The 27,834-nt window shown below is 44.3% G+C and overlaps 1 protein-coding gene across 1 annotated transcript in view; it reads right to left on the minus strand.

Moving 5' to 3' along the window:
- TMEM161B (transmembrane protein 161B) overlaps positions 1 to 27,834 on the minus strand; it is a 190,933-nt gene that overhangs the window by 123,604 nt on the left and 39,495 nt on the right. The window contains exons 2-5 of the mRNA XM_069224915.1: positions 26,687 to 26,790; positions 21,779 to 21,862; positions 4,816 to 4,913; positions 3,662 to 3,818 (exon numbers count right to left, since the gene is read on the minus strand). Coding sequence (XP_069081016.1) covers positions 3,662 to 3,818; positions 4,816 to 4,913; positions 21,779 to 21,862; positions 26,687 to 26,790 — 443 coding nt within the window. The remainder of the gene's footprint in view (positions 1 to 3,661; positions 3,819 to 4,815; positions 4,914 to 21,778; positions 21,863 to 26,686; positions 26,791 to 27,834) is intronic.

The raw sequence follows: 27,834 nt of genomic DNA on the forward strand, positions 1-27,834 counted from the left end.
CAATGGAAATGGCTTGATTCTCATTCCAAACGCCCATCAAGTAATCAAATCAGATTCCAGTTGAGATGATAGACATGTTTTGTGTGGAATGGGATCGGCAAGAGATCTATGTCTGAATGGTAAAAGAACTTATAAGAACTCTGTATGTGCTATTTCAAAGTAAGGAATAGCATGCACAGAGTCCAAGGGTTCCCCTTAGAGGTAGGACAGTGGCAAAAAGAGATAATACTAATGCTCTATTTTGTGGTAGTGTGGTCGAGCAGTAGGCTTATCCAAGGAGTAGTGTTAAGCATTTGTTGTACATACACATAGACAATAAATGAGGTACACACACTCAGAGACAAATCCAGCCAATAGGTTTTTATATAGAAAAATATCTTTTCTTAGTTTATTTTAAGAACCACAGGTTCAAATTCTACATGTAATATCTCATTCGAAAGGTATTGCAGGTAAGTACTTTAGGAACTTTAAAGCATAAAAATTGCATGTATACTTTACAAGTTATTGACAAATAGCTGTTTTAAAAGTGGACACTTAGTGCAATTTTCATAGTTCCTGGGGGAGGTAAGTTTTGGTTAGTTTTACCAGGTAAGTAAGACACTTACAGGGTTCAGTTCTTGGTCCAAGGTAGCCCACCGTTGGGGGTTCAGAGCAACCCCAAAGTCACCACACCAGCAGCTCAGGGCCGGTCAGGTGCAGAGTTCAAAGTGGTGCCCAAAACACATAGGCTAGAATGGAGAGAAGGGGGTGCCCCGGTTCCGGTCTGCTTGCAGGTAAGTACCCGCGTCTTCGGAGGGCAGACCAGGGGGGTTTTGTAGGGCACCGGAGGGGACACAAGCCCACACAGAAATTTCACCCTCAGCGGCGCGGGGGCGGCCGGGTGCAGTGTAGAAACAAGCATCGGGTTCGCAATGTTAGTCTATGAGAGATCTCGGGATCTCTTCAGCGCTGCAGGCAGGCAAGGGGGGGGTTCCTCGGGGAAACCTCCACTTGATCAAGGGAGAGGGACTCCTGGGGGTCACTCCTCCAGTGAAAGTCCGGTCCTTCAGGTCCTGGGGGCTGCGGGTGCAGGGTCTCTCCCAGGTGTCGGGACTTAGGATTCAAAGAGTCGCGGTCAGGGGAAGCCTCGGGATTCCCTCTGCAGGCGGCGCTGTGGGGGCTCAGGGGGGACAGGTTTTTGTACTCACAGTCTTAGAGTAGTCCTGGGGTCCCTCCTGAGGTGTTGGATCGCCACCAGCCGAGTCGGGGTCGCCGGGTGCAGTGTTGCAAGTCTCACGCTTCTTGCGGGGAGCTTGCAGGGTTCTTTCAAAGCTGCTGGAAACAAAGTTGCAGCCTTTCTTGGAGCAGGTCCGCTGTCCTCGGGAGTTTCTTGTCTTTTCGAAGCAGGGGCAGTCCTCAGAGGATGTCGAGGTCGCTGGTCCCTTTGGAAGGCGTCGCTGGAGCAGGATCTTTGGAAGGCAGGAGACAGGCCGGTGAGTTTCTGGAGCCAAGGCAGTTGTCGTCTTCTGGTCTTCCGCTGCAGGGGTTTTCAGCTAGGCAGTCCTTCTTCTTGTAGTTGCAGGAATCTAATTTTCTAGGGTTCAGGGTAGCCCTTAAATACTAAATTTAAGGGCGTGTTTAGGTCTGGGGGGTTAGTAGCCAATGGCTACTAGCCCTGAGGGTGGGTACACCCTCTTTGTGCCCCCTCCCAAGGGGAGGGGGTCACAATCCTAACCCTATTGGGGGAATCCTCCATCTGCAAGATGGAGGATTTTTAAAAGTTAGAGTCACTTCAGCTCAGGACACCTTAGGGGCTGTCCTGACTGGCCAGTGACTCCTCCTTGTTTTTCTCATTATTTTCTCCGGCCTTGCCGCCAAAAGTGGGGCCTGGCCGGAGGGGGCGGGCAACTCCACTAGCTGGAGTGTCCTGCTGGGTTGGCACAAAGGAGGTGAGCCTTTGAGGCTCACCGCCAGGTGTGACAATTCCTGCCTGGGGGAGGTGTTAGCATCTCCACCCAGTGCAGGCTTTGTTACTGGCCTCAGAGTGACAAAGGCACTCTCCCCATGGGGCCAGCAACATGTCTCGGTTTGTGGCAGGCTGCTAAAACTAGTCAGCCTACACAGATAGTCGGTTAAGTTTCAGGGGGCACCTCTAAGGTGCCCTCTGGGGTGTATTTTACAATAAAATGTACACTGGCATCAGTGTGCATTTATTGTGCTGAGAAGTTTGATACCAAACTTCCCAGTTTTCAGTGTAGCCATTATGGTGCTGTGGAGTTCGTGTTTGACAAACTCCCAGACCATATACTCTTATGGCTACCCTGCACTTACAATGTCTAAGGTTTTGTTTAGACACTGTAGGGGTACCATGCTCATGCACTGGTACCCTCACCTATGGTATAGTGCACCCTGCCTTAGGGCTGTAAGGCCTGCTAGAGGGGTGTCTTACCTATACTGCATAGGCAGTGAGAGGCTGGCATGGCACCCTGAGGGGAGTGCCATGTCGACTTACTCGTTTTGTCCTCACTAGCACACACAAGCTGGCAAGCAGTGTGTCTGTGCTGAGTGAGAGGTCTCCAGGGTGGCATAAGACATGCTGCAGCCCTTAGAGACCTTCCTTGGCATCAGGGCCCTTGGTACTAGAAGTACCAGTTACAAGGGACTTATCTGGATGCCAGGGTCTGCCAATTGTGGATACAAAAGTACAGGTTAGGGAAAGAACACTGGTGCTGGGGCCTGGTTAGCAGGCCTCAGCACACTTTCAATTGTAAACATAGCATCAGCAAAGGCAAAAAGTCAGGGGGCAACCATGCCAAGGAGGCATTTCCTTACACGTATGTGCTAATATTTTTGTGGGATCGTTTCCTCTGATGAAATAGATTAATGGTTAAAGAAGGACAATCTACTGCAGGTTCATACATAAAACATCTGTAGGACGTCAGGTGCCAGATAGTTGACTGGAAAATGACATTTTGCTGAGGTTCAATGTGCATACAGAAATGTGATACAGAAGCAATGGAGGTGCCCACAAGTGTGGTAGGTGAGGGGTGATGAAAAGAACCTCCAGCAAGCAAAAGGTGGGAGGTCAAGAGCAGACGGTAAGGTGGGGGCAGACAAAATGGCAGGAGGGGTAGCAGAGGGGCAGGGCAGACAAGAGCAGACTGGGGTGACCAGAGCAAACTGCAACAAGAAGGGGACATAAGAACAGTTCAGAGCTTCTTAAATTTAAAAAAATGTCTATTAGCCACTAGTTCAAATATACAAGAATTAGCAGTTTCTTTGCAACACTAACATATTCAGTAGTGCCCTTTAGAAAATGTAAGTTAAACATAATGTGACAGTGAACCTCCTTCATTGACTCCCCAAGAATCGAAAGTCTGCTTTTCAAAAAATGTCATTTTTTAAGCTAACAGCAAATGTTATTTTAGCGTTTAACAAGTGCTAAGTTACAATTTTACCATGTTCCACTTTAATTTGTCATACATGTGTACTGCAGGCTAAAAAAAATATAAGTTTTGCCATTCTTTTAATTCAATAAAATGTTGATGCTTAAAGTTTTGATTTTACATTCACTGCTAACTGTGAATTCTTAACTGCTAAATTGCAGTTTGAATGGAAAAAGATGTTTCATTCAAGTGAATGTGTGTCGAGACTGCATAGGCAAAAACATTAAAAAGGATACATGGCAAATGCTAATACCAGCAGGGACCAGACAATGCTGATGTTCATTTCATGCGAAGGCTTCATCCAACTGTAGTAGGCTTCTGTTACTATATACACTATTGTGGCTGCTACTGTGAAGTCTACCAACCACTGATATTCAGGAAAATAATGCAATGCTGAAAGAAACAGATCAAAAAACATAAAATGTTACAAGATGGACTTCTGCGGTGGTTTATATTATATATTACTACCTTTTTGATTAGAGCCTTGAGGTCTTTTTGGCTATTTCAAATCAGTTTATAGTAAAAAAAATAAAAAAAATAAACAGTTCTCAAAATCAGTATTTTCGATGAATTCATGATCACAAAATACTCTCTATCAAGTGTGCTATCTAAGAGCAATTACTCAAGGAGAAATGTCTCTTCTTGAAAGTATTTTATAACTAATGCTTATACGAAGGTTACAACTGCAACAATTTTTTATGAAATTGAACTGGATTTAAAATTCATAGTGAAAGTTAAGCTGAAAAGTCCTATTTCATTCCTTGTTTTATAAGAAAAAGTAGAGGTGGGGCCGTTCACTGCCCTTCAATAGAGTGGAATTATCACTCAGACACTTTGAGACATGAACATTGCTATTATGTCCAGAATGCAAGGCACTGTCAGTTATATTAGTACATTTTGACTTGATGGTAGGAGAAACCATTTCCATCACTAATTTCTTCTGGTTTGTCAGTAAGAGAGCATATATTGTACACATTCAATGGAAATACCATTACCAAAATCTAGGATTATGAGTATTGCCCTCCCCATTACCTGAACCTTTACTGAATCTCAAACACAGAATAGCAAGCCCATCTGGCAACCTGCGAAGAAGGAAACAAAGAGAACCACCTACAGAAAATATTTCAGCTAGAGGCTCAACCTGGTTGTGTTTCATTTTTGGGTCAAGAGTCAAAACAGCACTGCTTGGTGAAAATATTTGGCTGGAACATAGTTGGACCAAAGTAGGAAGGACCCAAGTATGCAAGGCTACTAATGCACTGAGGGAAAAGATCTGAGGAAGGTTGAATTATGCACTAAAATATCTTAATCATGGCAATGCTCCCACAGACCCAAAAATACTGTAATACTATGTAATCGGGAAGAACATATGAATTATTAAACTTCTTACCTAACACATCCACTTCTGCAACAGACTTAGTTTCTAGGCGAAGATCGAGATCTTTTGGAACTGTTAAAGGTTTATTTTCAATGTGACCATTATACTTCCTGCAAGAGTCAAATTTGGATTAAGTTAAGCATGGCAAAATCATAAAAGTATTATTAATGTAAAAATACAATGAAAGACTTCAAAAGACTCTTCATTTTTCTTGAATGCAAAATTTAAACTGTCTCGCTAGCACTGAGACCACTGGAGATGGGGTGGGGGAAACAGCTTGGTGTAGAACAACAATGGCATGACAGAAGTAGGCCACAAGGAGCTCACAGTAGCACCTTTAGCAATGATGGTGAACGTGACTCATGGGAAGATTGCCCTTCTAGCCACAAATGTTCTCTCCAGCCTCATAACTGAATTCAGCTGGTGCAATGAGCACTCTTCACACAGAGTCAGGGTTCTCGCCTTCTTGCAAGACGGCTCTGGATTCAAAGTTTAGAGATGAGCAGATTGGAACAACTCCCAGGCATTAAGAACCCTACATCACACAGTCCTCAGTCACGTTGGTCTCATTTTGGAGTAAATGAGTTGGGCTCAAGAGGAAGACGTCTAATCTAGCCACTTCAACTTCCAAAGCTTTGGATCAAAGGCAAGATTCTGTTTGTTCCTAGGAATACCTGGACTGTATTTTACATTAAAGTGTAGTAAAACGTATAAAGGTGTGAAGCTTCCTGTAATTTCAATTATTGTGATGTCAACCTCAGATACCACAATAATTGCACTGTCACACAGGCATCTCACACTGTACCAGAAATCATCTTTAGATAAAGCTCATCTATCAGCAGTAATGGAACACATTGGTATATATTAACATTCTTATTCCAGAAGAAGGTTGTCCACAACTACAATATCAAACAATGGCAAAGCTAATAGGTCCCAAAAGGCCAATGGGACATACTGGCGCTGCCAATGCCTTTTGGCAATGCTGTAAAGCATCAGCATGATGTGCAACAACCAATCAATCAATCAATCAGGATTTATATAGTGCAGCTTCTTCACCCGTGAGGGTCTCGAGGCGCTAGGGGCCGTGCTGGTTGATCATACTGCCAGTTCCTGTTGGTTGAACATCCAGGTCCTGGGGTCCTTTCTTAACTGTTGGAGCGATGGTAAGGCTCTGGGGTGTATGGTGAGGGTGTTCCACTCTTGGCTGCCAAGTGGAAGAAGCAGTGGCCTCCATTGTTAGCCTGGTGGTTGCGCTGGGTGGCTGCCAGGGAGAGGGATCTGAAACGGAATTCTCTGGTCGCTTGGTGGAAAGTCACTCAATTGTTGAGGTACGCTGGTCCTTCATGGTGTAATGCTTTGCAAGAGTGGGTGAGCAGCTTGAACTGGCATGTCTTATCAATTGGTAGCCAGTTAAGTTTTCTGAGGTGAAGGGTGATGTGCGACTGTCTGGAAACATCGATGAATCTGGCTGCAGTGTGCTGGATGGTCTGGAGTTCTCATGAGTTGGGCGGTAATTCCTACATAGAGGGGTCGAGTATGCTGGTGACAAGGGTTTGCATGACATTTTGCTTGGACTGCCACGCCCCAAATTTAAATCAATAAATTAAAAAAAGGTGCAGCAACATGTCTGGCCTTGTCATTTTGTGGGTGCATGCATTTGAAGTAGTGTACAATAACTTTTTTGAGGCGGATAGACTGGCAGCAATTTGTTGCTTGGCTCTCGAAAAATTAAATTAAATAAAGAAAAAATGCCTGAGTGGGTAGGGATGATGTTGCTAGCTGGGATGGGGCCCAGGTGGGGATGGGAAGCAATGTGCATGTTCAAAGAATTACACATGTGAAATACAAAGGGGGGAGAAAAACACAAGGAGAAAGCAACAGGGAGCATAGGGGAGTTTTACAAGGAAGAGAAGCACACAAGAGACCTTAAAGAACAAGATGAAGGCAGCTTCAAAGGGTGGCTGGTATTGGGACAGAAGAACAAGAGGGAGAGAGTTGAAAAATATGCACTCTCATGCAGTGCTAAGTTAAAAGCAGCTCCCCAAGAGTGAACAGTGAAGGTGGAATGACAGAAGCCAGCCAGACAGAAAGCTGGAAAGGAGGCTATGCTCCAGAGGAGGGACAAACATAACATGGACAAGCTATGCCAAGGAGGGAGCATGGCTTACCTGCAATGATGGCAGACGCCTCATCTTCTTGCTCCGTTCCGGCCTTCAATTTATCCTGCCCCATCTGACATCCAGGATTGACACCTGCCCCTAAACTCAGCGAGTGCTGGTGGCTGCATCCCTGGAGGCAGCCTCATTGTGTCAAGAGACATTTTCATGTCCAATTGGGACCCGTGAGAGCTGGGCAGCGGCTGCCCTGCCTGCTCGCTCAAGCGGACGGCTGCGGGCCACAGCAAACACTGCTGGGGGACAGTGCCTGGTTGCGGGTGCTGAGGTTACAATGCTGCTAGGGTCATGGACTCTGAGTGCCACCCTGCTGAAACTGGTTGGCTGCATTTACCTGCCACAGCGGTGACTTAGGCGGGTACACCTGCGACCAACAGCGGAGCAACAAAGAGACTTTGTCGGGTGCCTGGGCCATGTTAAGAAGCCCGGCAGCCTCATTGCGGTAGGCAACCCCTCTCTGTTCTGGATACCGCTGTGCAGTGAGGACTGGCATTGCACAGCTGGAGGCAAGTAGCCTGCTGCGTGGCACCCCTGCACCTTGAGTGGCTGAAGAGAGTGGTCATCCCCCTGTCCGGGTGGGAACCACATTGATGCCCGGTTGAGGAAGTGAGGAGCGGTGATGAGGGACCATGAACAGGGGGCGTGACCAGTGAGTGCATAGCACCTTGGAGCACATATCGATGTCCGGTGAAGGCTTGAAGTGGGGCAGGGAGGGGAAAGAGCCCTGGGCCTACTGACCACCTTGCAGTCCTTTACTGCTGGATGAACACCCGACGCCCAGGGCAGCGATGAGAGTGTAGACCTGTGACCTTGTCTGGGTGGCATGTGGTCACACAGGTCGGCGTCCGATGGGGGACCTGTGTCGTGGGCTCTGTACATTTGGGCAGCATCCCTGATGGAGTGGACTACTGTTTGTGTCACTTAGAGCCCACTGAACTAGGGGACCTATACTGACCCTGTGCTCCCCAAGGTGACGGAGTGCTATATAACTGGGGTTTGGCCAGGAGGCCGTTCTGGTCCCAACACATGCCCATGGGTGCAGAACTGAACCTGACATAAGCGCACACCAGCTATTGTTGCCTGGAGGGCTGCCCGGTAGGCCACCTAGCATCTGTGGATTGCGCAGCAGTCCAGTCCTACAGCACCGCAGTCCCTGGTCTGGAGAAGTTCTGACCTGTGGTGGGCAGGATGCTTCACTTTAGAGAGATAGAGATATGCTATTGCAAAGGGCACAGGTGGGAGGCCCGTTCACCATTGGTAATGGGAAGGTGTCTCTGTTTCCTGATTTCACCACTGCCGTGCAGGCCAACAGAGCCTCCTTTTTGGAGGAGGAGCAAACGTTCCGGGATGAATGTCTGCAATACTCACTGATGTTCTATTCATAGCCAAACTAAAAATAATGCCGGATGGTACCACACACTTTTGTGATGACCCCCAAAATGGCATGAGAATGGCTAGATAGTTATAGGTCGGGATAGCCCCAAAGGTTCCCGGGGCCTCGAGAGGCAAAGTTAGGCGCAGGCCTAGGAAAAGCTATTAGGGGAGGGGCGGGAAGCTACTCGCCGGGGGACTTTAAAGAAACCATCCAGATTGCAAACGGAGATAGAAAGGGCTGCTGCACTTCAGGCAACAGTGTAGATCAGCGTCCGTGTGTGTCAGGCTTGGAGTCGGGATCCCTTTTGTGACGTCAGTAGGTGGAATCAGCGGATCGATGATGGATGGTAGGGGTCTTCTTGAGGTGACCCACAAAGACTGCGGAGGAGCTGATTTTAGGTGGTGCAGCTTTGAGATGTCTGTTTGCTGGGATATGAGTTGCTCCCTCTTACTGCTAGGGGCTGGGCGTTAGGGACCTCTGCCGTCTGCATCCTGATAGTCCTACCGCCTATCCTCCACAGCGGTGACTGTAGGGGATGCAGAGGGCACCTTCGATGTTGATCCTGGGACTCATAGCTGGGGGGGAGCCAGAGTGACCTGATCAGTGCTATGGGCTGATCCTGGACAGCATGCTCTCCAAGGGCTGGAGCAGAACTGTAGGAGACGTCTAGCTTTGCCTGCTTCCTCATCCCTTGGCCCCTGCCAGGAGAATGCAGGAGTCATGCATATGACAATGCTTTTGTATTACATGTTTGGGTGACAGGTCGTTTTCTGGGCAGCACTTAGGTTGGGGAGTTCGAATTAAGGTGTTTGTTGTTTGTCTCGAGGATTGCAGTATCTGCTATGGTGGGGCATGTGGGTGTTGGGGTCAAGTGTATAGAATGCTACTACTGATGGATTAGATGGCTGTTCTACATCAGGGTCCCATACCGATGACATGGAACATCCGGGGATGGGGTCAGCAACTAAACGCCACAATATCTACAGGTATCTCAGACACAGGGGTGTAAACATTGCCATGCTGCAGGAAACCCACCTTACAGGAGTAGAAGTGGAACACCTGTGCTGCCAATTGTGAGGTCAATTATATGCCACCTCCTACTCTGCATATGCATGGGGGGGTCCTGCTGTGGATTAAGGCTGGCACTCCTTTTAAGCTAGAACACTTCTCCATCGAAAATCGATACAAAAAAGGAGTATGTCTTGATCAAAGGAAGCCTTTTGGGTAGAGAAATCATACCAGGGAGTACCTATGCACCAAATCAAGACCAGATAATCTTTTACCAGTCCCTATCGGCACCCCTGGGACATGTAGCGGTTGACGATCTGCTCTTAGGAGGGGACTTTAACTGCATCACTGATGTCTTGTGGGAAACGTCCTCAACCATGTGTTGTAAACAACGCGGACGTTTCCCACATAAGTGTAACCACGCTTGCCTAAGCAATGCATGGCTTTTTCTGTGTCTTAACCACACATGTGCTGACCTACGCATATGCGTGATTAAGGCACAGAAAAAGACATGCTTTGTTCAGCAGGAGGTGGAGGATGCTGTGAGGTAAGTGGGACTGGGGTAGGGGTGGGGGTGGATTAAGGATTTAGGGTGGGTAGGGGGCTCAGGGTGGGCTATTTTAAATTTTTTGAAGGGGTGGGGGTTTTTGTTTTTATGGGCAGGGCTGTAGGGGTTTGGGTACATATTTTTCTTTTATTTAGGGTGGGGAGCAGGGTAGTTTGTTTTTAAAGGGGTGGGGGAAGGTTTAGGGAAGGAAGGGAGGAAAGGAAGGATCGGGAGAGGACGCTGGGAGGTAAGCGGGATTCGGGCAGGGTTGGTGGGTAGTTTTTAGAGGTGGGGGTGAATTTAGGGCTTAGGGTGGGTGGGGGTGTCGTGGTGCTTTGGCTTTTAGAGGCAAGGTAGGGGGTATTTATTTATGGCTCAGGGTGGGTGGGGGGATTCAGGGTAGTTTACTTATTGGGGGAAGGTTTTAGGGCTCATGTTGGGGTAGTTTCGTTTTTGGGCTGAGAAGGATTCAGGTGTGACTTTAGCATGTTTATAGTTAACCCCAGTGAATGCAGGAGGTCCACTATAGTCTGAAGGTGGGAGACAACAGTCTGGGGCTCGCCTCCAACAGCCAGAGCTCGCCTCCAACAGCCAGTCATCGAGGTAAGAGAAAACTGAAACCTCTGACCTGTGCATATGAGCTGCGACCACCGCCATCACCTTGGCGAACACCTGAGAGATGCTGGGAAGGTCAGACAGGAGCGGGGTGAACAAAGTGCTTGTGGCCCACCTTGAACAACAGGTAATGCCTGTGAGCAGGCAGGATGAGGATGTGAAAATACGCATCCTGCAAGTCCAACGCTACCAGCCAGTCTCCTTGGTCTAGAGTAGCCAAGACTCAACTCAAAGTATCCTGAATTTCTCCTTTTTGAGGGATAGATTGATGGTTCGCAGGTCTAGAATAGGGTTAAAACCCTTGATTTTTTGGGGGGAATAAGAAAGTAGCTGGAATAACAACCTCTGCCTACTTCTGATATCGGATCCCTTTTTATAGCTCCCTTGGCCAAGAGAGTTGAACCTACCTCTCGGGGGAGCAGAGACAGATGATCCTCCACCAGCCGTTCTTGCTCTGGCGGTATAGGGGGAGGGAAAAAGTGAAAAATAGAGGGATTGGGTCCTCAAATGATCTGCAAAACCCATTTGTCCGATTAAATGGACTGCCAGTGGAGATGATGTTGAATCCTCCCTCTAACTGGGCATCCGTTGTCGTGCCGAACCAGAGCAGGAGGGCTTAGAGGCTGCATTTGCCAGGGGGTTTGTGGCGGACGACTTCGGCTTCCCAGACCCATGGGGTCGTAATGCAGCACATTCAAGTCCTCACACAGCCTGGGAAGCTTGTGCAGGACGGTGGCTGGCATAGGGTTGGCAGGGTGGCATGCCCCTTCCGTAGCCGAGGGGGAAAAGGCAGACTGGGAGCAAGGTGAAACTGACAGGCACAAGGATGTGGCCATAGCCCGCAAGTCCTTGAAGCACTCCAGTGCCGAGTCTGCGTCAAAGGGCATGTCCATGAGGTTGGCCTGGACATCCCTTGAAACGCCAGCTGTTCTGAGCCAGGTGTGGAGGCTTGAGGCCACCATCGATGAAACCGCTCTACCCAGAAAGTCAGTCATGTCCACACCACACCGAATAGTGAACTTCGCTGCATCGCTCCAGTCCTTCACTGCTTGGAAGAGGATGGCCAGGGCCTCCTTCGGGACCTGTGACAAAACTTGCGCAACCATATCCCATAGGGTATGGAAATAACAGCCCAACAGGCATGCGGTTTTCACTGCCCGCAATGCTAGACAAGTGGAAGAAAACATTTTCTTGCCCAATCTATCCAGCCTCTTGGATTCTCTGCCTGGGGGAGCGGCAGGGGACACACAATGGAAAGTTGAGGCTTGGACTACCAAGCTCACAGGGGTGGGGTGTTGGGTACAGAAACCAGGATCACCCGGGGCAGGGCGATGGCGGCAGGCAATTGTCCTGCTCACAGGAGTCCATGTGCTGGGTTTGGATCATCAGTCAATGCTTCATTAAACGGCAAAAGGGGTTTGGATGAGGAAGCCCCAGGCTGAAGCACTTCGGTCGAGAGGTTAGTCTTGACCGCCCCAGAGGGAAGTTCGAGATAAAGGATCTCCGCTGCCCTCTTCACCACCATTGCATAAAAGATGCTCCCTCCTCCGTAGCCACTGTGGGGAGAGACAGCAAGCTATTATCTGGGGAGGTATCCAGTCCAAGGGCATCTCCTAGCTTCTCATACCAGTCCAATGAAGTTTGGGTCTTCAACTGGTATTCTAAAGGGTCCAGTGAACCCCTCCTACTCTTACCACATGCCCTGCTTCTCCGGAAAATGCTCAGGCGCCAGGAGCATCGCAACCGTTGCCAAAGAAGGTTGCGCTGGCATGACCAGTGCCAATCCGGATCTGAGATCGGATCTGTGAGACCCCATTGATGCAGAGGCCAGAGCTATTGGTGCAGAACTTGATGGGGCCTCCTCCGACCCTGCTGGGCCTGAAAGCGATCCAGAGGGGTGGGCCAACTCAAACACGAGGTGCATGGCCTTGAAGAAGTCTTAACTGAGGGGTGGTTGCTCCGGCTCCTATAAATGGTGGGAGGCGTGAAGTAAGACCTGTCAACGGCTCTGCAGAACCGTGCCTGGAACGCCAATGTTCCTCACTCGTCACGGTGGTCGACAGACGAGGCGAAATCCATTTGGACGACTTCTTCTTGAGCCTCTTCACCGAGGATCCTGAGGACCTCGAGTACAAAGAAGAGGACTTTGGCCTCATGGAGCAGTCCCGCAATCTTCTCTTCGATAGAGACCAGGCTCTCCTAGGTGTCGCACTTGCTGGCATCGACCCCCAGTCAGCAAGGAGCTTTAGGGACCGCTCCCTCAAAGCTTTCGGCACAATGGCCCGGAAGTCTGAGTACGACTTCAAGCCATGGTTGCGCTCAAGACACCATAAACAGACCAGATGGGGGTCTGTCACCAATATGGAGTGGGGACAGGTACCACCAGGCTTGAAACTAGAATGCATTCCTTTGTCACTCCAAAAACAGTTGACCAAAAAAAAATGTAAATAAAAAATAGTAAGAAAATCGAAAAAAAAAGTTTACAAATAAAAATAAAAAAAGAGAGAGACAGAGGGGTAGCTCTGATCCAGATCTGCGCTGACGTGGAAAGTAAAAAAACGGATGTCCACGCACCTGGGTGGAGCCTATATAGGTAACTGTGATGTCACTTCTGGCACCAACGATGCCGAACCGAACAAAGCCACACGACGACACGCAGGGGTACTGCTCACACAAAAGTTTCTAGATCCAGTCTGAAGTCTGGGAATTTCAAAGGTAAGGAATCTGAAGCTAGAAGTCTCTCTATCAGATATGGCTTTATCCGTGAACTGCAGTACATCCCTTAACATTAGGCGACTATCATGTCCTATATCACTGGTAGGAACAGACCATGCTTGGAGTTATGCTTAGGTCGGTGGACCTTGAAAAGACCTTGGACATTGTTCAGTGGGATTTTCTAATAGCAGTTATGCATCAAATAGGACTGGAGAAAGCAGGGTCAACTAGGTTACATTACTGTATGCCAACCAGACAGCAAGAGTCATGATGGCACAACGCTTTCTCCATACAATGTCTATAGGAGCACGTGGCAGGGTTGCCCATTATACCCCCTCTTATTTGCGTTGGCCATTGAGCCTTTGGCAGGACGACACCTAAATATAAAGAGGTGGCATAATCCAGTCTTTCAGTATAACATTATGTACAACTGTGTTATGCGTAGATGCCAGCATGATGGTATGACACTACGCTGTGGCTCAATTGGAGCCACAGTATGGAGCAAGAGGAGCCGTGTAAACGTTAAGTAAAGTAGGGCTCAAAGAAGAACAGTAGCAAAATCCATATTTCAGGTGTTTTAGTGATGAAGTGAATGGTGAAATAATGACCGATTGGCTTCTGTTACACAGAAAGGATTTGAGGCAGCTCAAATCCAAAAGACACCAAGATCTTCTAGGTGTGATGGAATGCAACACAGTATCAAAAGTGACCAAAAGGTGAAGCAAAGCCAGTGCAGCTAAATGACCTTGGTCCAAGCTAATTTTCATGAATTGAGAGACTTCAAGTAGTGTCAATGTAATGGTGTCATCTAGCCTAAGACCAGATTGTGTGGTATGAAGAAGGCAGTAATTTTCCTGACAGTATGAAAGCTGGTCAGCACTATATTTGCAAGCACCTTAGAGGCAGTAACAATATAGGCTGAAAATCCAATAAAATGATAGGATTCACAGTGGGTTTATTTAATAATGGTACTACTTAGGAATACTTCAAACCAGGTACAATGGCACTGACTTTACAACTTGCAAAGCCATCTTCAAAGGGAGGCAGGGTCAGTTGGAGAGTCAGAGCAACTGACAGTTGTGCATGTTCACCTGATGAAATTATGTTGAACGGAGAGAAGCTTGATTGAGTAAGAGAAGTAGGTTTGTTAGAATGCACCCAAAATCCTTGCTGACTTACAGGTCCAAAAATTCCTGATTTCTTTTTTTATTTCTTGGAGGTGAAAAGTACGACGACTTTTAAAGAGATCTACAGAAGGAGTTATTACCAGTTGGCAAACTTGAGTAAGTAAAGATTTAACTATTTTAAAAACTTCTCTCAGACCACTGGATGCTACATTGATTTTCCGAGCGAGTAGTCGGCCTTATTATTTGGCCCTCTTCTTATTGATTTAAAATAGCTTTTTATGACTGATTTATAGATTGCTTTGGTGGATGTGAGGTAGTGTTTTCTCCACATCCGTTCTAGTGTTTTACATCTGCATTTTACATTCTTAAGTTCTGAAGAAAACCAAGGAGCTAACATAGTGACTAAGGCACTGTTGATCTGCCTTTAGGAGGTGACAGGTTTTTAATGGCTGTTGTAAGATAACGAGTACCCGAGTTTTGGCAGTAATAATGCTAACGTCCAAGTGAAACTGTGATAATTTATCCTTCTCCAGGCTCAAGATGATTTAGGTTGGCTATAAAGGTGAGGAGAATCATAACATGGAAGACAAAAAGGGATAAGGAAATGGTCAGACCATGTGAGCAGGAGAGGAGTCCTCACCATTAATGATGTCAGACTGGAGAAGAGAAGATCAATCTAATAACTGATGAATGTGTAGAAGAAGCAAATAGCTGAATAATGCTGAAAGAAAATCAAACCGGGCACAAGCAGGGGCATTATTATTGTCTACTCTACATAACTTAAAATATTCCGATACAGTAACATTGGAATGTTAGACACAAAGCTGAGCAATAAGGTCAATAACAGAGCCTGTAAAATCATTAAAGAAAGTAAAATGAGCACACCACTTTCTCATCTATTCCGATACAATTCTTTAAAATGGGTGAAGGGACTGATGGTATGAAATGCTGCAGGCGATATCGTAGGACGAGAAAGCATGAGTGTCTATTGTTTAGCATGTTACGTGAATCACAGATTATTTGCAACATGGCTGTCTTTGTGCTGTAGCCCCTTCTAAAGCCTTGCTGAGTGGTGATGAGAAGATAATTTTCTAGAATATGGTGATTAATTTGCAAGGCAACACAGCTCTCTCTGACTTAAGTCAAAGTGGAGGATATTACCGTGAGAAAGTTGTTTATAACTTCAGGATCAGCTTTATTTAGCCCAGTTTCAAGCAATCTGGTAGTACAACCAGCACTTATTGCATGGTATGGCGTTAGAGAGGGTCATATGTGTTTCATGTGGTGTCCAGTGATTTGGTGTGTAAAGAAGAGGGTCTGCCATTTTGGGAAGCAAGACCTTTCGACAACGACCAAATCGGTCCCGCGTCAGTGGCACAGTTTTTGGCTATTGTCATTTTAATCTCTCAGAGCCTAGATCATGTAGTGTGGGTGTTACAGTTTTGCTGCAATGCTTCACTAGTGAAATGATCTTTTCTCTCGGTAAGGGTAGGTCAGAGAGGCAGCTTTCATTTCTTGGGACCATTTATTCACTGACCAATATTTGCAATTTCTTGGGCTGTCCTTTGTTTACGGCTTGGAATATAAGGAAGGAGAAGTGTATTAAAAGGTGGTTTAACCAGCATGGTGGAATTTTCCTCATATTTTTAGCAGCTTTTCTTTGGCTATTAGCAGATTGAGGATTGAGCCTTTGTTGTGTTGTTTGCTGGGTCACAGAGTTGTCTGGGGTAGTTATTGGATAGGAATAAGGATAATTAGGAAACAACGGTTATTAGTGTCTCCCCAATAAATGTTAAATTCCCGTAGGAAGAGAGTATATGATGCGGCTACTAAGTGTATAGTAAAGAGATTTAACAGATCTTTCAGAGAGGACAGACAGTGGCTTGGAGGATGGTAGATTCGACTGACTTTAAAAGGAGCTTTATGCATCTCTTTCATGTCAAATGTGAGGCACTTGCAAGATTTGGTATGGTCCATTGTTAGTTTATTTTTATCTCCAATTGAGTTTCTGTGTACAATGGGCTATTGCTTTATGTGTTTTCTCCTATGTCAAGGCAGAGAGTAGAGTAAACTGTTGTGACAAGGAAATCTACTGCCATTACAGGATTCATTCAGCCATGTTCGCTAAGAAAAATTGAAAAAAGGTTTTCTGAAAGAATTAAATATGGCATCTTAATTGAGTGATTGGCTGCAGCTGTTCAACACATTAAAGTGCACTGTAGCGTGGAACTCAGGATCTTGCTTGTGGGAGATGAGACCATAGGAAATTGAATCAAATTTTTCATGTTAGACCTTTTTTTCTGATGTCTGCTTTTCTTAAACAAGGTATTTTATTGATGTGCAAGGGATTAGGGCACGTGTTTGCATGTGTTTTGGGAGGGTTGTAGGAGTTGAGTAAGTCATAAATGCCCTCACTGGAAAGTGAAGGACTGGTCCTGCAAGTACAAGAATGTGCATTGGTTCACAGATCATTTTTAGTGTGTAGGGGGCTATTTAAATTTCCCATGCATTTGGCTTCCTGTGTCTTTAGAGGTTAGCTGGGGGACTCTACATCCCCTCTGGTTTGGTGGAGATTAGACATTTCAGTTATTTTATAATGAGGCTAATTTTGGGAAGGTGTAGGTGTCCAGCCAGCTTAATATATTCTTCAGATATAAAGGGTCAGCCTGACTCTTCGCAAAAAGCTGCTGGTGTGTCAAAAAAGGGGTGGTGGGTATGGTTAATGTTGGCATGTCTGTAGAAGAAGGGCACTGTAAGGCAGGGAATAGATTCATGGTATAAGCAAATTAGACCAGGGATTCTGGCTGTGGGTTCATGATGAGAGGGTGTTTTTGTGGTAGCAGCATTGCTATTTATGGGAGCAATACGTGGCTTCAAAGTTCAGTTGAGTGGCTACTTACCCTTCTAGGGGAATATTCGTGGTTCTGCAAAGTCTACTGGGACAGAGAGAGAGAGATGAAGAGGGCAAAGAACTTGGTAATCTGTTTTTGCAAATATTTGGAAGTGTCTGTAAGAAGCTTGTACCATAATTTTGCCATTGTTCATGGGCACATAGAATTTTAGTTTCTTGAGCTAGAGATTTCGGTGGCACTTTCAAACATGATTTTGTGTTGTACGAGAAAAAAAAAAGCAGGTCTGTTGTTTTCTCTTCCTGTGCAGATGTAGTTGTTGGCAATGAGAGACTTTGAGGATTCCGTTTCAGACTTTTGGCAATAGTTTTGGATAGGCTTAGTGGTATGCAACCCTGTAAGAGTGAGATCATTCTTCAGAGAGGAGGTCGTTAAGATGGTAAGTGCATTTCATGGATGTCATATTGAAATGGTTTGCGATTATTTAAGCAATGTGGGTTAAGCCAGAGGCATTTCTGTGTGGAGGCATCTTTCAGTTCCTTCTCACAGTGACAATAAGGTTTATCTTCTAGATGCATATTGTACGACAGGAATTGGAGCGATCCGTTTTTGCCAGACCTGAAGATGAGGATATTTTGGTCTGTCAGAGGAGTGCAGGATGGTAGAAGTATGGTTTTTATTCTGGTGTGGTAGGATCAGGCATTGGAGGCTAGGATAGTTATTCTTTAATTCCAATAGGTGAGGGGAGTTAGTCTCTTTTTGTTCTCCAAGGGGTCAGTCATTAGGGCGTGTACATAACATCTTGCAAAGTTAATGTGGGAGTAGTCTCCATTTTGTATTGATCATAAACAATGTAAACAGTGAAGTAAGGGTGGTGAGTCTTGGATTTTTGTCCTTTTTAGCAACAGGCCATGGAGAAGAATAAAGGACCTATAAATGAAGAGGTTGTCTTATTAGCGTGATGATCCTTACATGTGAAATGTGGCCGGGAATGGCTGATCCTTCTAGGAAGCCACTCTGGTTTGGGGTGAAGGGGGTGAGGACCGTGAGAGCCATGCCTAGTCCGGGTGTGCTGATATTGTGAGGGTTGCAGACTGCCAGGGATCCTGCATGGGCTCGAATAGAAGCCATCATGACCTTTCTTGAGATCCAGGTGCAGGGAGATGCAAACGTACCTCCCTCGACATCTCCAATCCTGTGTGATCACAATCAAACAGGAAGACTCAGGGCACCGCTGTCACCCCAATCAGGTGTTCGAAGCAGCAATCCGGTGGCAAACACCTTTTTGGGCAATCATACCGGGCAAGGAAGATTGTTGAGTGCAGATCCTGCTCTTTGGCACTCCAGACTGTGTCAGTAGATTCTTCGGATGAGTGGTCATATTATGGACAGAGAAGAAAGTGATTGTAGGCTGAAGAGATATGGGAAGAAATGGTGTCAGTGGCTGGAACTGCCGAGCTTCAAACATAGGACAGGCTCGAATACTGACGTCGTCAGAATCTCATGAGTTACTGGGCAAGTCACAATCTTTCAGTGCTTGAAACAAAAATGTAGTAGCAAGAAAAGCATACATTTCAACACTTGGAACTCTAGCTAATGTACTAGCCAATGGGAAACTCCCTAGAAATTTCTTGATAGTTTCTTTATACAGTGAAGATTTGGCGTACAATTCCATGTGCTGTGTTGCTGAGCCACTGCCAACGGTATTAGGTTGCAGATTCCGAGAAGCACCTGTGCCATAGCTGGATATGTTAGGCTGCCACAATCAAGTTGAAATTTTGAGCAAGCAAAGCAGTTTCGGAGTACTTATGTAAGTGCCAAGCCAATGACCCCACAGTCCCCTATCCTGGTCAACCCAACTTAAGAGAGGGGGAAAGGCTCTATGCGATACCAGAAACAGATATATAAAGATCTCCACACAGATAGGTAGGGAATCTGAACAATAATGGGTAAGAATTTGCATATACGTTTGCTGGTTTTACACACAGGTACGTGTGAGGGATTAACACTCAAAGGTATGCTGGGGATTGGTACTCAATTATATGGGGCATCTACCCAGACAAGGGCTTGGAGATCTACGCTGCCGCCAATTAGCCTCATGTTGTGTGCGACACCTTCAGACAGTCCTAGCCTTTTCTCCAACAACACACTGCATGCTATCATTTTATAGCAATTACTTACCATCTTAATAGTAAAACCTTTAAGTCCAGGAACGCATAAAGTAGTTGATTAAAAACTCAGCACAGGATGAAGTAAGTACACAAGAGACTGTGCCACTTAAAAGCCACAGTTACACATTTCGCTAAATGCACCTTGTCATCTCCCCTACAATCATATTGTTCTCAACCCGTCAGCAATGATATTGAAAGGTCGCTCAGAATTACATTTTGAAAAGGCAGGTAGAGGGAGGTGCATGGTGGAGAACACTTCTGGTTGGGGACTCTCTGGGTAAGCAGAGAGTGGAGAAAGTCGCTGGCACCATCCCTAAGATCTTTGCTTTGTGGTCAGCCTTTCAACAGGTGCCCAGGATATACTGCACCAACTGCAAGCCTCCCAGCAATAGGATGTGCTCCCAGATGCCTACTAGAGCACCAAGATACAGCACTGTACCCCGCTATATATTCTGCCACTCACAAGGTCACTACTGTGGTGCAATCAGGGCTACTATGAGTAATAGTCAGTTGAACTCACATGCACTATACAAACAGGAACAAAATGCAATCACAGAGAGAATTGCGACATGATGAAGGACAGGAGAACAGAGGTGAAGTGGCTATTCTGAATACACAAAGTAATGCTTGAGACAGAATGAGTGAAAAGTATATATGATGACCTTTACTGGATAGTGGCAGGAATCCATTTTGAAAATTCTGTTTGTGAGCGTCTGACAAGGCGGACACTGGGGACGAGGATGTCAGACAGGAAGGCCCTTGAAGATACACAGCCTCTTTTTAAGTGAAGCTGCGATACAGATGCTCCTTGCCAAATGTGCAGATTAGAAGAAATGTGTTTGGAAAGCCTGTGTGAACATATGTAGAAAAAACAGGACAGCAAAGTGTGCGGTCTCAATATCTTATGTGAATGCAAACTTTGAACGTACCAGGATCCTGGACTAACACATACTTCTGAAGACTTTCTGATGTAAAGATATTTTTTGAGAAGTCTTTTTCAATGTTTGAAAAGTTGTAGGTAGCCTTAATTTACCCCAAATCCAGAATATCTGTTTCTTCCATACAGAGGCTTTGAGCTGGTATTTGTTGATGATATAATAGGTGGGTGGGAAATGTTGCAAACTCCCTTCAAGTGACCAGATGCTTGGTAAGAAAAACAGCCTTGGCATCCTTTCACAGAGGATACCCCTGCCAAAGATGCAGCCAGGGAAGACTATGGGCATTTGTTCCTACTGCATGGCTGGACTGTGAGGATTGCGGGGTTGGGGTGTATAGTGGGTAGAGCTGCTCACCTGCTCCAAAATACATCATAATAGCAACAGGCTTGTAAAGGGAGCTTTGCATGGGGATACCCTTACACCTCATGTACCAAAACATGTCTGGGGTTGGCAAAAACGTGAATGACACTTAAAGCAGTAGCTGAAACGGTCCGACCCAAAGCAAAACAATGGTTAAAATGGCCTGGCCCCATTAGACTTTGACTTGAAAACATGAGTTGTTTACATCTCAGCAAGCCACCCAATAGATTCCAAACCCGGACATATCTGTTTTAATTGGATGCAAAAAAATGGCACACGTAGTCAGGACCTAGGTTTGTACATGCTGTATCTGACATGAACTCCGACAGTCAATGAATTAGAAACAGATCTTACGAGCATGAGACTCAGCGTTAGGTAGAAATATTGTGAAATTCTGAAATTCTGAACCCTCAATGTAACAAGGAAGAGACAATGTGACAGTGGAAAACAGTTACTGGGAAGAAACTGTATCAATGACGTATGTTAAAGAATATTTTTTAAATATTAAAACTAAACAAAGCAGAAGATTTAAAGAGGAGTCCCATCAAGTAATGTGCAATAAACAGACAATAAAGCACAAAATGAACATGGTATCTACATTTAAACCTGGCACAGCTCTAAAATTGCCACCGGCAAATTTGAAGGAATATGGATCATGAATGAGGGTATTCTCCTTAAAGTACTGTTCATCTCTAATTGTCCTTCAAAGCAAAGGGCAATACATTTCCCTAATATGTCACATACCTACAAATAAGTATACATTCCTGATATGCTAAGACACTCATTCTGAATGGTCCAGTAATTTCGCTCCAGGAGTTGACAAAAGCAAGCATACCAGGAACTAAATGGGTTTGTAATAACTGGGGGTTACCAGTGCGACCCGAGCGCCACTAAAAAAACAATGAATTATGGGGGCTGGGGGACATTTTCACATGGTAATTCCTCATTTCTCCCCAGATTTTCATCTGGAGAATTCAGTTGCTTCAGGTGAACCATACAGATCCTCATACCCGAGGTGCCAGTAGCTGCAGTTCATATCCCGCTGGAATTAAAAGGTCACTTATAACAAAGGCCAGGAGTTGGAATAAATAATTACCTATCCTTTTTGCTTCTCACTTTCGGCTGTTTTCCTGCCAGGGCTCGAAGTTCTTCTTCTGTAGGATGCTGATACCAACGCAAGCTGAAAGAAGCAGACATTTTCTTGTGATTACAGCTGTTCTAGTCCTGTGAAAAGTTGTTAAGTTTTTTACATACTTGAACTGCTCTAGTATCCAAAACCTATTTTGCTGAACACAACACCGTTGTAACATTATTTAAAATGTTAAGACTCCGTAAGATCTTTATTACATTGTAAGTCCCAATACCCTATGCTAAAACCAAAGATCTTTTTATGCACTTACAAACATATAAACCAGGCAACAATATCAAATATGTACGTTAAAACTACAAACTGAGAACAAAGAAGGATCATGATATAGGAGTGAGAAAGGCTAATCTTCGCCTTAAGATGTTAATAGAAACTTTACAGAGATAAAAATAGGTAGGCCACATAGTGAGAAACTGAAATAAAAGGGGTTTGGGAGCAAGTGGCAGCTTAGTAATTTGAGTCATATCGCTGCTAGACAGAAATTTGTTTAATGCCTGCCAACTTATTTCACAAATGTCGTCTTATCAAACGAATACACCATTATTTATGTTAGTAGGTAGCATCAGCGGTTGTGATGAGTCATCTAGTCATACTAGCAAGGTATACTCAGGGTCGAGGCACAGTGCTACGTGAAGCCTAAAACATTGTAGTTTTTCTTATTGCCTTTGAATAGGCCTCCATAGTGCCACACTATCTGCGTCTGAGAGTGTGAGAGCTGAAATTAACACTAATAATTATCATGTACATAATCATACTTTACTAATATGTGAAATGTTTTAATGATGAAATTAATGTGCGACACAAAATGTGCCTTTTTTATTGGCCACCACTGAGTGCAAGGCCTGCACATTCTTCTTTTTTCAATAATATACTAACGTTGCAGTGAGAAACATGTCTCTTTAAGAGCCTTTTCTCTGCTAAAATAAATGCTGAAATAATATGAGTATTTCTTGTTTTCTACTGGGCCTCAGCAGACAAGGCCACAGTGGGAAGTTATCTAACTCCTGGTGTTCTAGCTGTTGTCACATTTGTATGTTTTCACGTCCGTAGTCTAACAGGCTCCATTGATTGATTTGCATATTTGTCTGAAGCTATGTTTCTAACGCATGTTTTTCTCTCAAGGATATAATGTTAAAGCTGAGTATTCTGTAACAACTGTCTCGCAGCATATTTCGAATGAGCCGAACAAAAGGGTCGACTGATCGCAGTCAAAAGAAGACAGGGAAGAAACGTTTAGCATAGTTTAGAGTTAGGTAAAAGAAGGAAGATCCAATTGTCACTTTGTCAATTTACAAGTGCAATTTTCTAATATACTGCTGATATCTAATGTTCTTGTAATTGGACATTCTTTCTTCACCTGATGTTTCTGACCAACAGCAGATGTTTAGTACGTTTAATTTAATGTTTGGGTGCCAAGAAGAGAAAGCCATTTTGCCATTATTTCTTTGAGAGCTATTCTTTGATGTGCTTCTTACAAGAGCCATTCTCTGACGTGCTGCTCACGAAGACGTGCTTTGCCAGATAGTCTACTGACATCCTGGTGCTTTATTATTTTATGGGTTTACTGTGCCTGTTCAATGCTGAACTAATGATCTGATGGTTTAGTAATCTTATAGTCCAAATTCTAAATCGTCCCCCTTTCCCTGTTCCTGTCCTGGTGCTGACGCGGTTGTCCCCCTGATGAAGTTGAAGCTGTACTGCTGATATTCCTTAGGGATAGGTAAATGTATGATCTGTGTACTGCTGTTAGTCTTTTGTTTTTCAGGTACCAACTGCTACTGTTTTAATACTGCTGCTGTTTTGATAGCGCAATAGCTAGATGTTTTCTAAATTAGTGTTTCTAAAACTTTTACATGAACCCCAACATGCTAATGCTAATCTGAAGTTAGTGAGGTTTTTTCTTTATACCTATGACTTGATGTTATTGCTGAACCATTGTATGTCCTCTCTGTTGCTCAAATATTGTTGTTATTAATTAGTGTTCTCGCTATTGAAATTATCATTCTTATTGCTTTGTTTAAGCTAAAATTTATTAGGCAATTTGGACAACCTGTGATGTTTATTTACTTGTATCATTTGGTGTCAAGACTAATTTTCGTGACCTTAGTTAGCATTGTCAATAAAGGGAAATAAACATTTTAATTGATACTAAAGGTATGGTTATTCGTGACCAAATTGGTCATGGTGCGGTCTTTACTAACTCTTTAATGATTGGTACTGTTTAATACTGTTGTGTTATATGACACCTAACAATAACCTTACAGTTGCATCCACTTACTATTGTTATGACAAAATAGATAAGCCAAGGACACGCTAACAAGAGCTAACACACCAACAACTCAACTATACAGCCAGTACAGTGAGGCTTCTTCTATGGGAACTGGGGAAGTCAATAGTTACTGACTAATATCCTGAATTGATACTGTTGAGTACCACTGGTATTTCATGACTAGAATGGTAATACACTTCATCTGGATAACCAATGTTCTCCCCTTGGGCATTTGAATCTTGGTCTTATTTTATGGTCTTGGTGGTGGCATACCTGCCAAGATTGGTCTGTTGGTTAGGGACCTACTGTTTGGGGGAGGATGGGATTATGTTTTCACCCCATTTTGGCCACTTTTTCTCATGACTTCCCATAGTCTGGCTCTTTACTTCCATCATGGCAGCAGACCACAACACTGTTCCTGGAGACCATGAGGAAAGAAAGTGGTCCCCTTGTGGGCATGAAAATTGCTTGCCTATTCCCTGGTAAGACCTGATATAGAGAAGGAAATGTCAGGTCACTTTAATGGCCATAAGTGTAGCAGCCCTGCCTGCGGGATTCAACAGGGTCTGTCGTATTTCCCATGCTGTAGTGATCTGTGCTGGATCCAGGTACTTCAGCAGAGGCAGTGTACAATTGCTGCCATTTTGAGTGTGGATGTCATTGATCACGGGGACAGAGATATGTAGAAAGTCTTAGGGCACCTGCTCTAGTTGTTTGCTTATACTGTGTCATAGGAGTGCTTAGAATGGTTACCGCTGAGTGCACTGGAGTATTCCAGATGGGACAGTTTGATGCTGAAAAGCTGGGAACTCAGAGAAATTATTGTTTTCCTTGGAGAAAAAATGTATTTGGATTATACACTCTTTGGCTTCTTTTGTGGAGTAGTACCTGCTACTATTGGCATATTATGAAACTGCACCAAGAATCCAAATTTTGACAGGCAACACCTGGCCAGTGTACAACATAAAGCAGGGAGGTATGGACTTGAAGTCACTTTGTGAGCAAGCGATGTGCATGGGAAACTAGACCAATGACAGAGAAATTTGTCTGCCAGCAGTTCCGCTAGCAAGGAACCAAAAAACAACAGTAGTATCTTGAAGCAAACCGATCTTCTTGAACTTCAAATTGGACCTGCTTCAGGAAGTAACATATTGCTTATCCCAAACATAGTGCAAGCCGGAGGTAGACTTTTTTTTGCAGAACACAGCATTAAAAAGTTTCAAATTGTGCTTCAGAGAGCACCCAACAGAAAGCTTGATAGGGAAAACTGATGGCCCTGACTGGTCATAAAATCTCACGCATTTCCTTGAGCTTCCCTAATGCACAAAGTTCTTCAGAAGCTACAATACCACAACGCCCACATAATCCTCATTGTTCCAGATTGGGCCAGATGCAATTAGTAAACAGAACTGTTGCAGCTCCATTTTGTTAACTGTGACGTTGTCCACAGATTAAAAACCTTCACTTATAGCAAAAGATTCAACTACTTCACCTAAACCTCACTATTCTCAATTGTCGTGCCGCAAACTTAGAAGGCTCACTATCTCTGCTTAAAAGATGCCACAAGATGTTATGGATGATTCCTAGCATCCAGACATCCACACTCATCATCAAAGGAAGTATATTCCAGTAAGTGACCAATTTCTGCAGAATGATGCATACAAATTGTGCTGACCCGTTTTACACAGAAAACATCATTCAATTTGACATTTTAACTGTGAAAAAAAGATTAAATATGTGGATGTCATGGGTTACTTGGTGGCTACCTCCGTTTCCCTACCCTATGGGCCTGTTGTCCCCCTACTGTTACAGCTCAGGTTCTTGTAAGATCTTCAACCTAAACCTGGACTGGCACTAACCATCCTCATGAGCCAGCCTTTAAAACCACTGCATTTCTTCTATGCAACACAGTGCTACAGGCAATTCAGCAAGAAGGTTTGGAAAGCTACAAGCGCTTTCATAATCTCCTCTCTTTACAACATTCTTTAAGTTGCAAACCAGAACCAAAGGTTGGCCGCCCTTCTCATCTAGGTTTCTGTGGCAGGGTTCAGACAGTACCGGCATTATATTATTATGTCAGAAATGCAGCAGTAACAAAAGATACTAAAGATTAGCACTGGATAATAAATCAATAGTACTGGATAACTTCATAAAGACAAATATTGCCCAAAACTATTGGCAAAATGTATGGGATGCAGTACAAACATAAATGTCCTATTCAGAATATATCTTCCTTTGAAATCAATAGCATTCACAAAATTAACAGCGCAAGGAAAAAGCAAGAAAGTTCATTACTTTTACTACCAGAAGAAACCTACTACCAATGGCGTTCACTGGCAAAATTCAGTGGAGCATTTGTAAGATCCACCAGCAGTGAAATCAATGAGAGCAATGGTGTGATGCAAAGAAGAGGACTTTGTCCATGGGTAAATAGTCTTTGCTTTATAGATGCAGCCAAGCGTGCTCTTATAGTCTCAGGTTGGGGGCATGTAAAATTTGAAAGTAAGAAGTTCAAGAAGGAATCTTTCATAAGGCAAAAGGATGATAGAATAGACAGAGTTTCTACTATGGAGGAGAGATTGTCTTACCTGCCATTACACAGAAGCCATCTGGCAAGAGAATAATGAGGGATGACCTTCTGTATGACACTAGCCATCACCATGGTAACAACCAGCTGTACACCTATCACACCCTATGAAACAAAACATTTTGACATTAAATCAGTATATGTGGTTCAATATAATGAAGCAACACATAGAAGAATGTACAGATTTCTCTAACATGCACAAAAAACATTTGTCACAAAACAAAGTCACAATACTCTTGAACAACAGAAAGAGGAAATATTGTTCAGAGTTATAACAACATAACTGCAGTTCAGATCTGGTTTATAACTGCAACTCGTATTTGACCGCTGAAATAGATGTAAGACTTCCAACCAGGTTTTAGTTACATGTGCAGTGCTTTAACAAGACAGTTTTTGACTCTAAAGTTACCATTAATTGACACAATGGTAAGTGAATTGTAACCAGGGCAAAGGAGTTGCGTTGCTGCCTAAAGTTCAATTATAGGGAGTAGGCGTTAACAGAAATTTTTTTGCACTTCAAAAATGTTGTTAAATTCAAATATGAATATGATATTTAATTTATATTTGTAATGTAGGATAGAAACAATGGAATCATTATATACTTATTAGGCATAGTACTTATCGAACCTCGCTACACAATCGTGTCTGGTACGGTTGACGTTGGCATTTTAGCCTGTCTTTCCTTATTAAGGTTCTAGTTGAAACTCCGGACTAATGGAATAATCCCAGAGCCAAGTAGTAAATGGATCTCCAACAATCCTTAAATTACAACATATATAACATTCTACTCAACAATTGAACTTCCAACAGTTTTCAGTCCATACAGTTATAAAAGGCACTCCTTCCACAGGTGTTTTTAGGAAATAAGGGGAGGATGGAGGTTGGAGCTGTAGCAAACAGTTGGACCTTGGTGCGTGTTATCATCTCTATTTCAATAGTTTGATTGGCAATGCAAAGTGTAAATTCACAATAGTACATTCAATGTCACAGAGCTGATGTTTTAAACAAGCATTCAAATGTTCATATTAGAAACTACAATGCTTATGTTATCAGATAACACAAGAATTTTGTGTATGGACACATGTGAAGTAGCAACTACCATCTAGAGGCTGAAGGAGTGATGGAGAACGTGCCCTTGCTTCTGAGAGA

Source organism: Pleurodeles waltl, chromosome 1_1, assembly GCF_031143425.1.
Source record: "Pleurodeles waltl isolate 20211129_DDA chromosome 1_1, aPleWal1.hap1.20221129, whole genome shotgun sequence".
NCBI lineage: Eukaryota > Metazoa > Chordata > Amphibia > Caudata > Salamandridae > Pleurodeles > Pleurodeles waltl.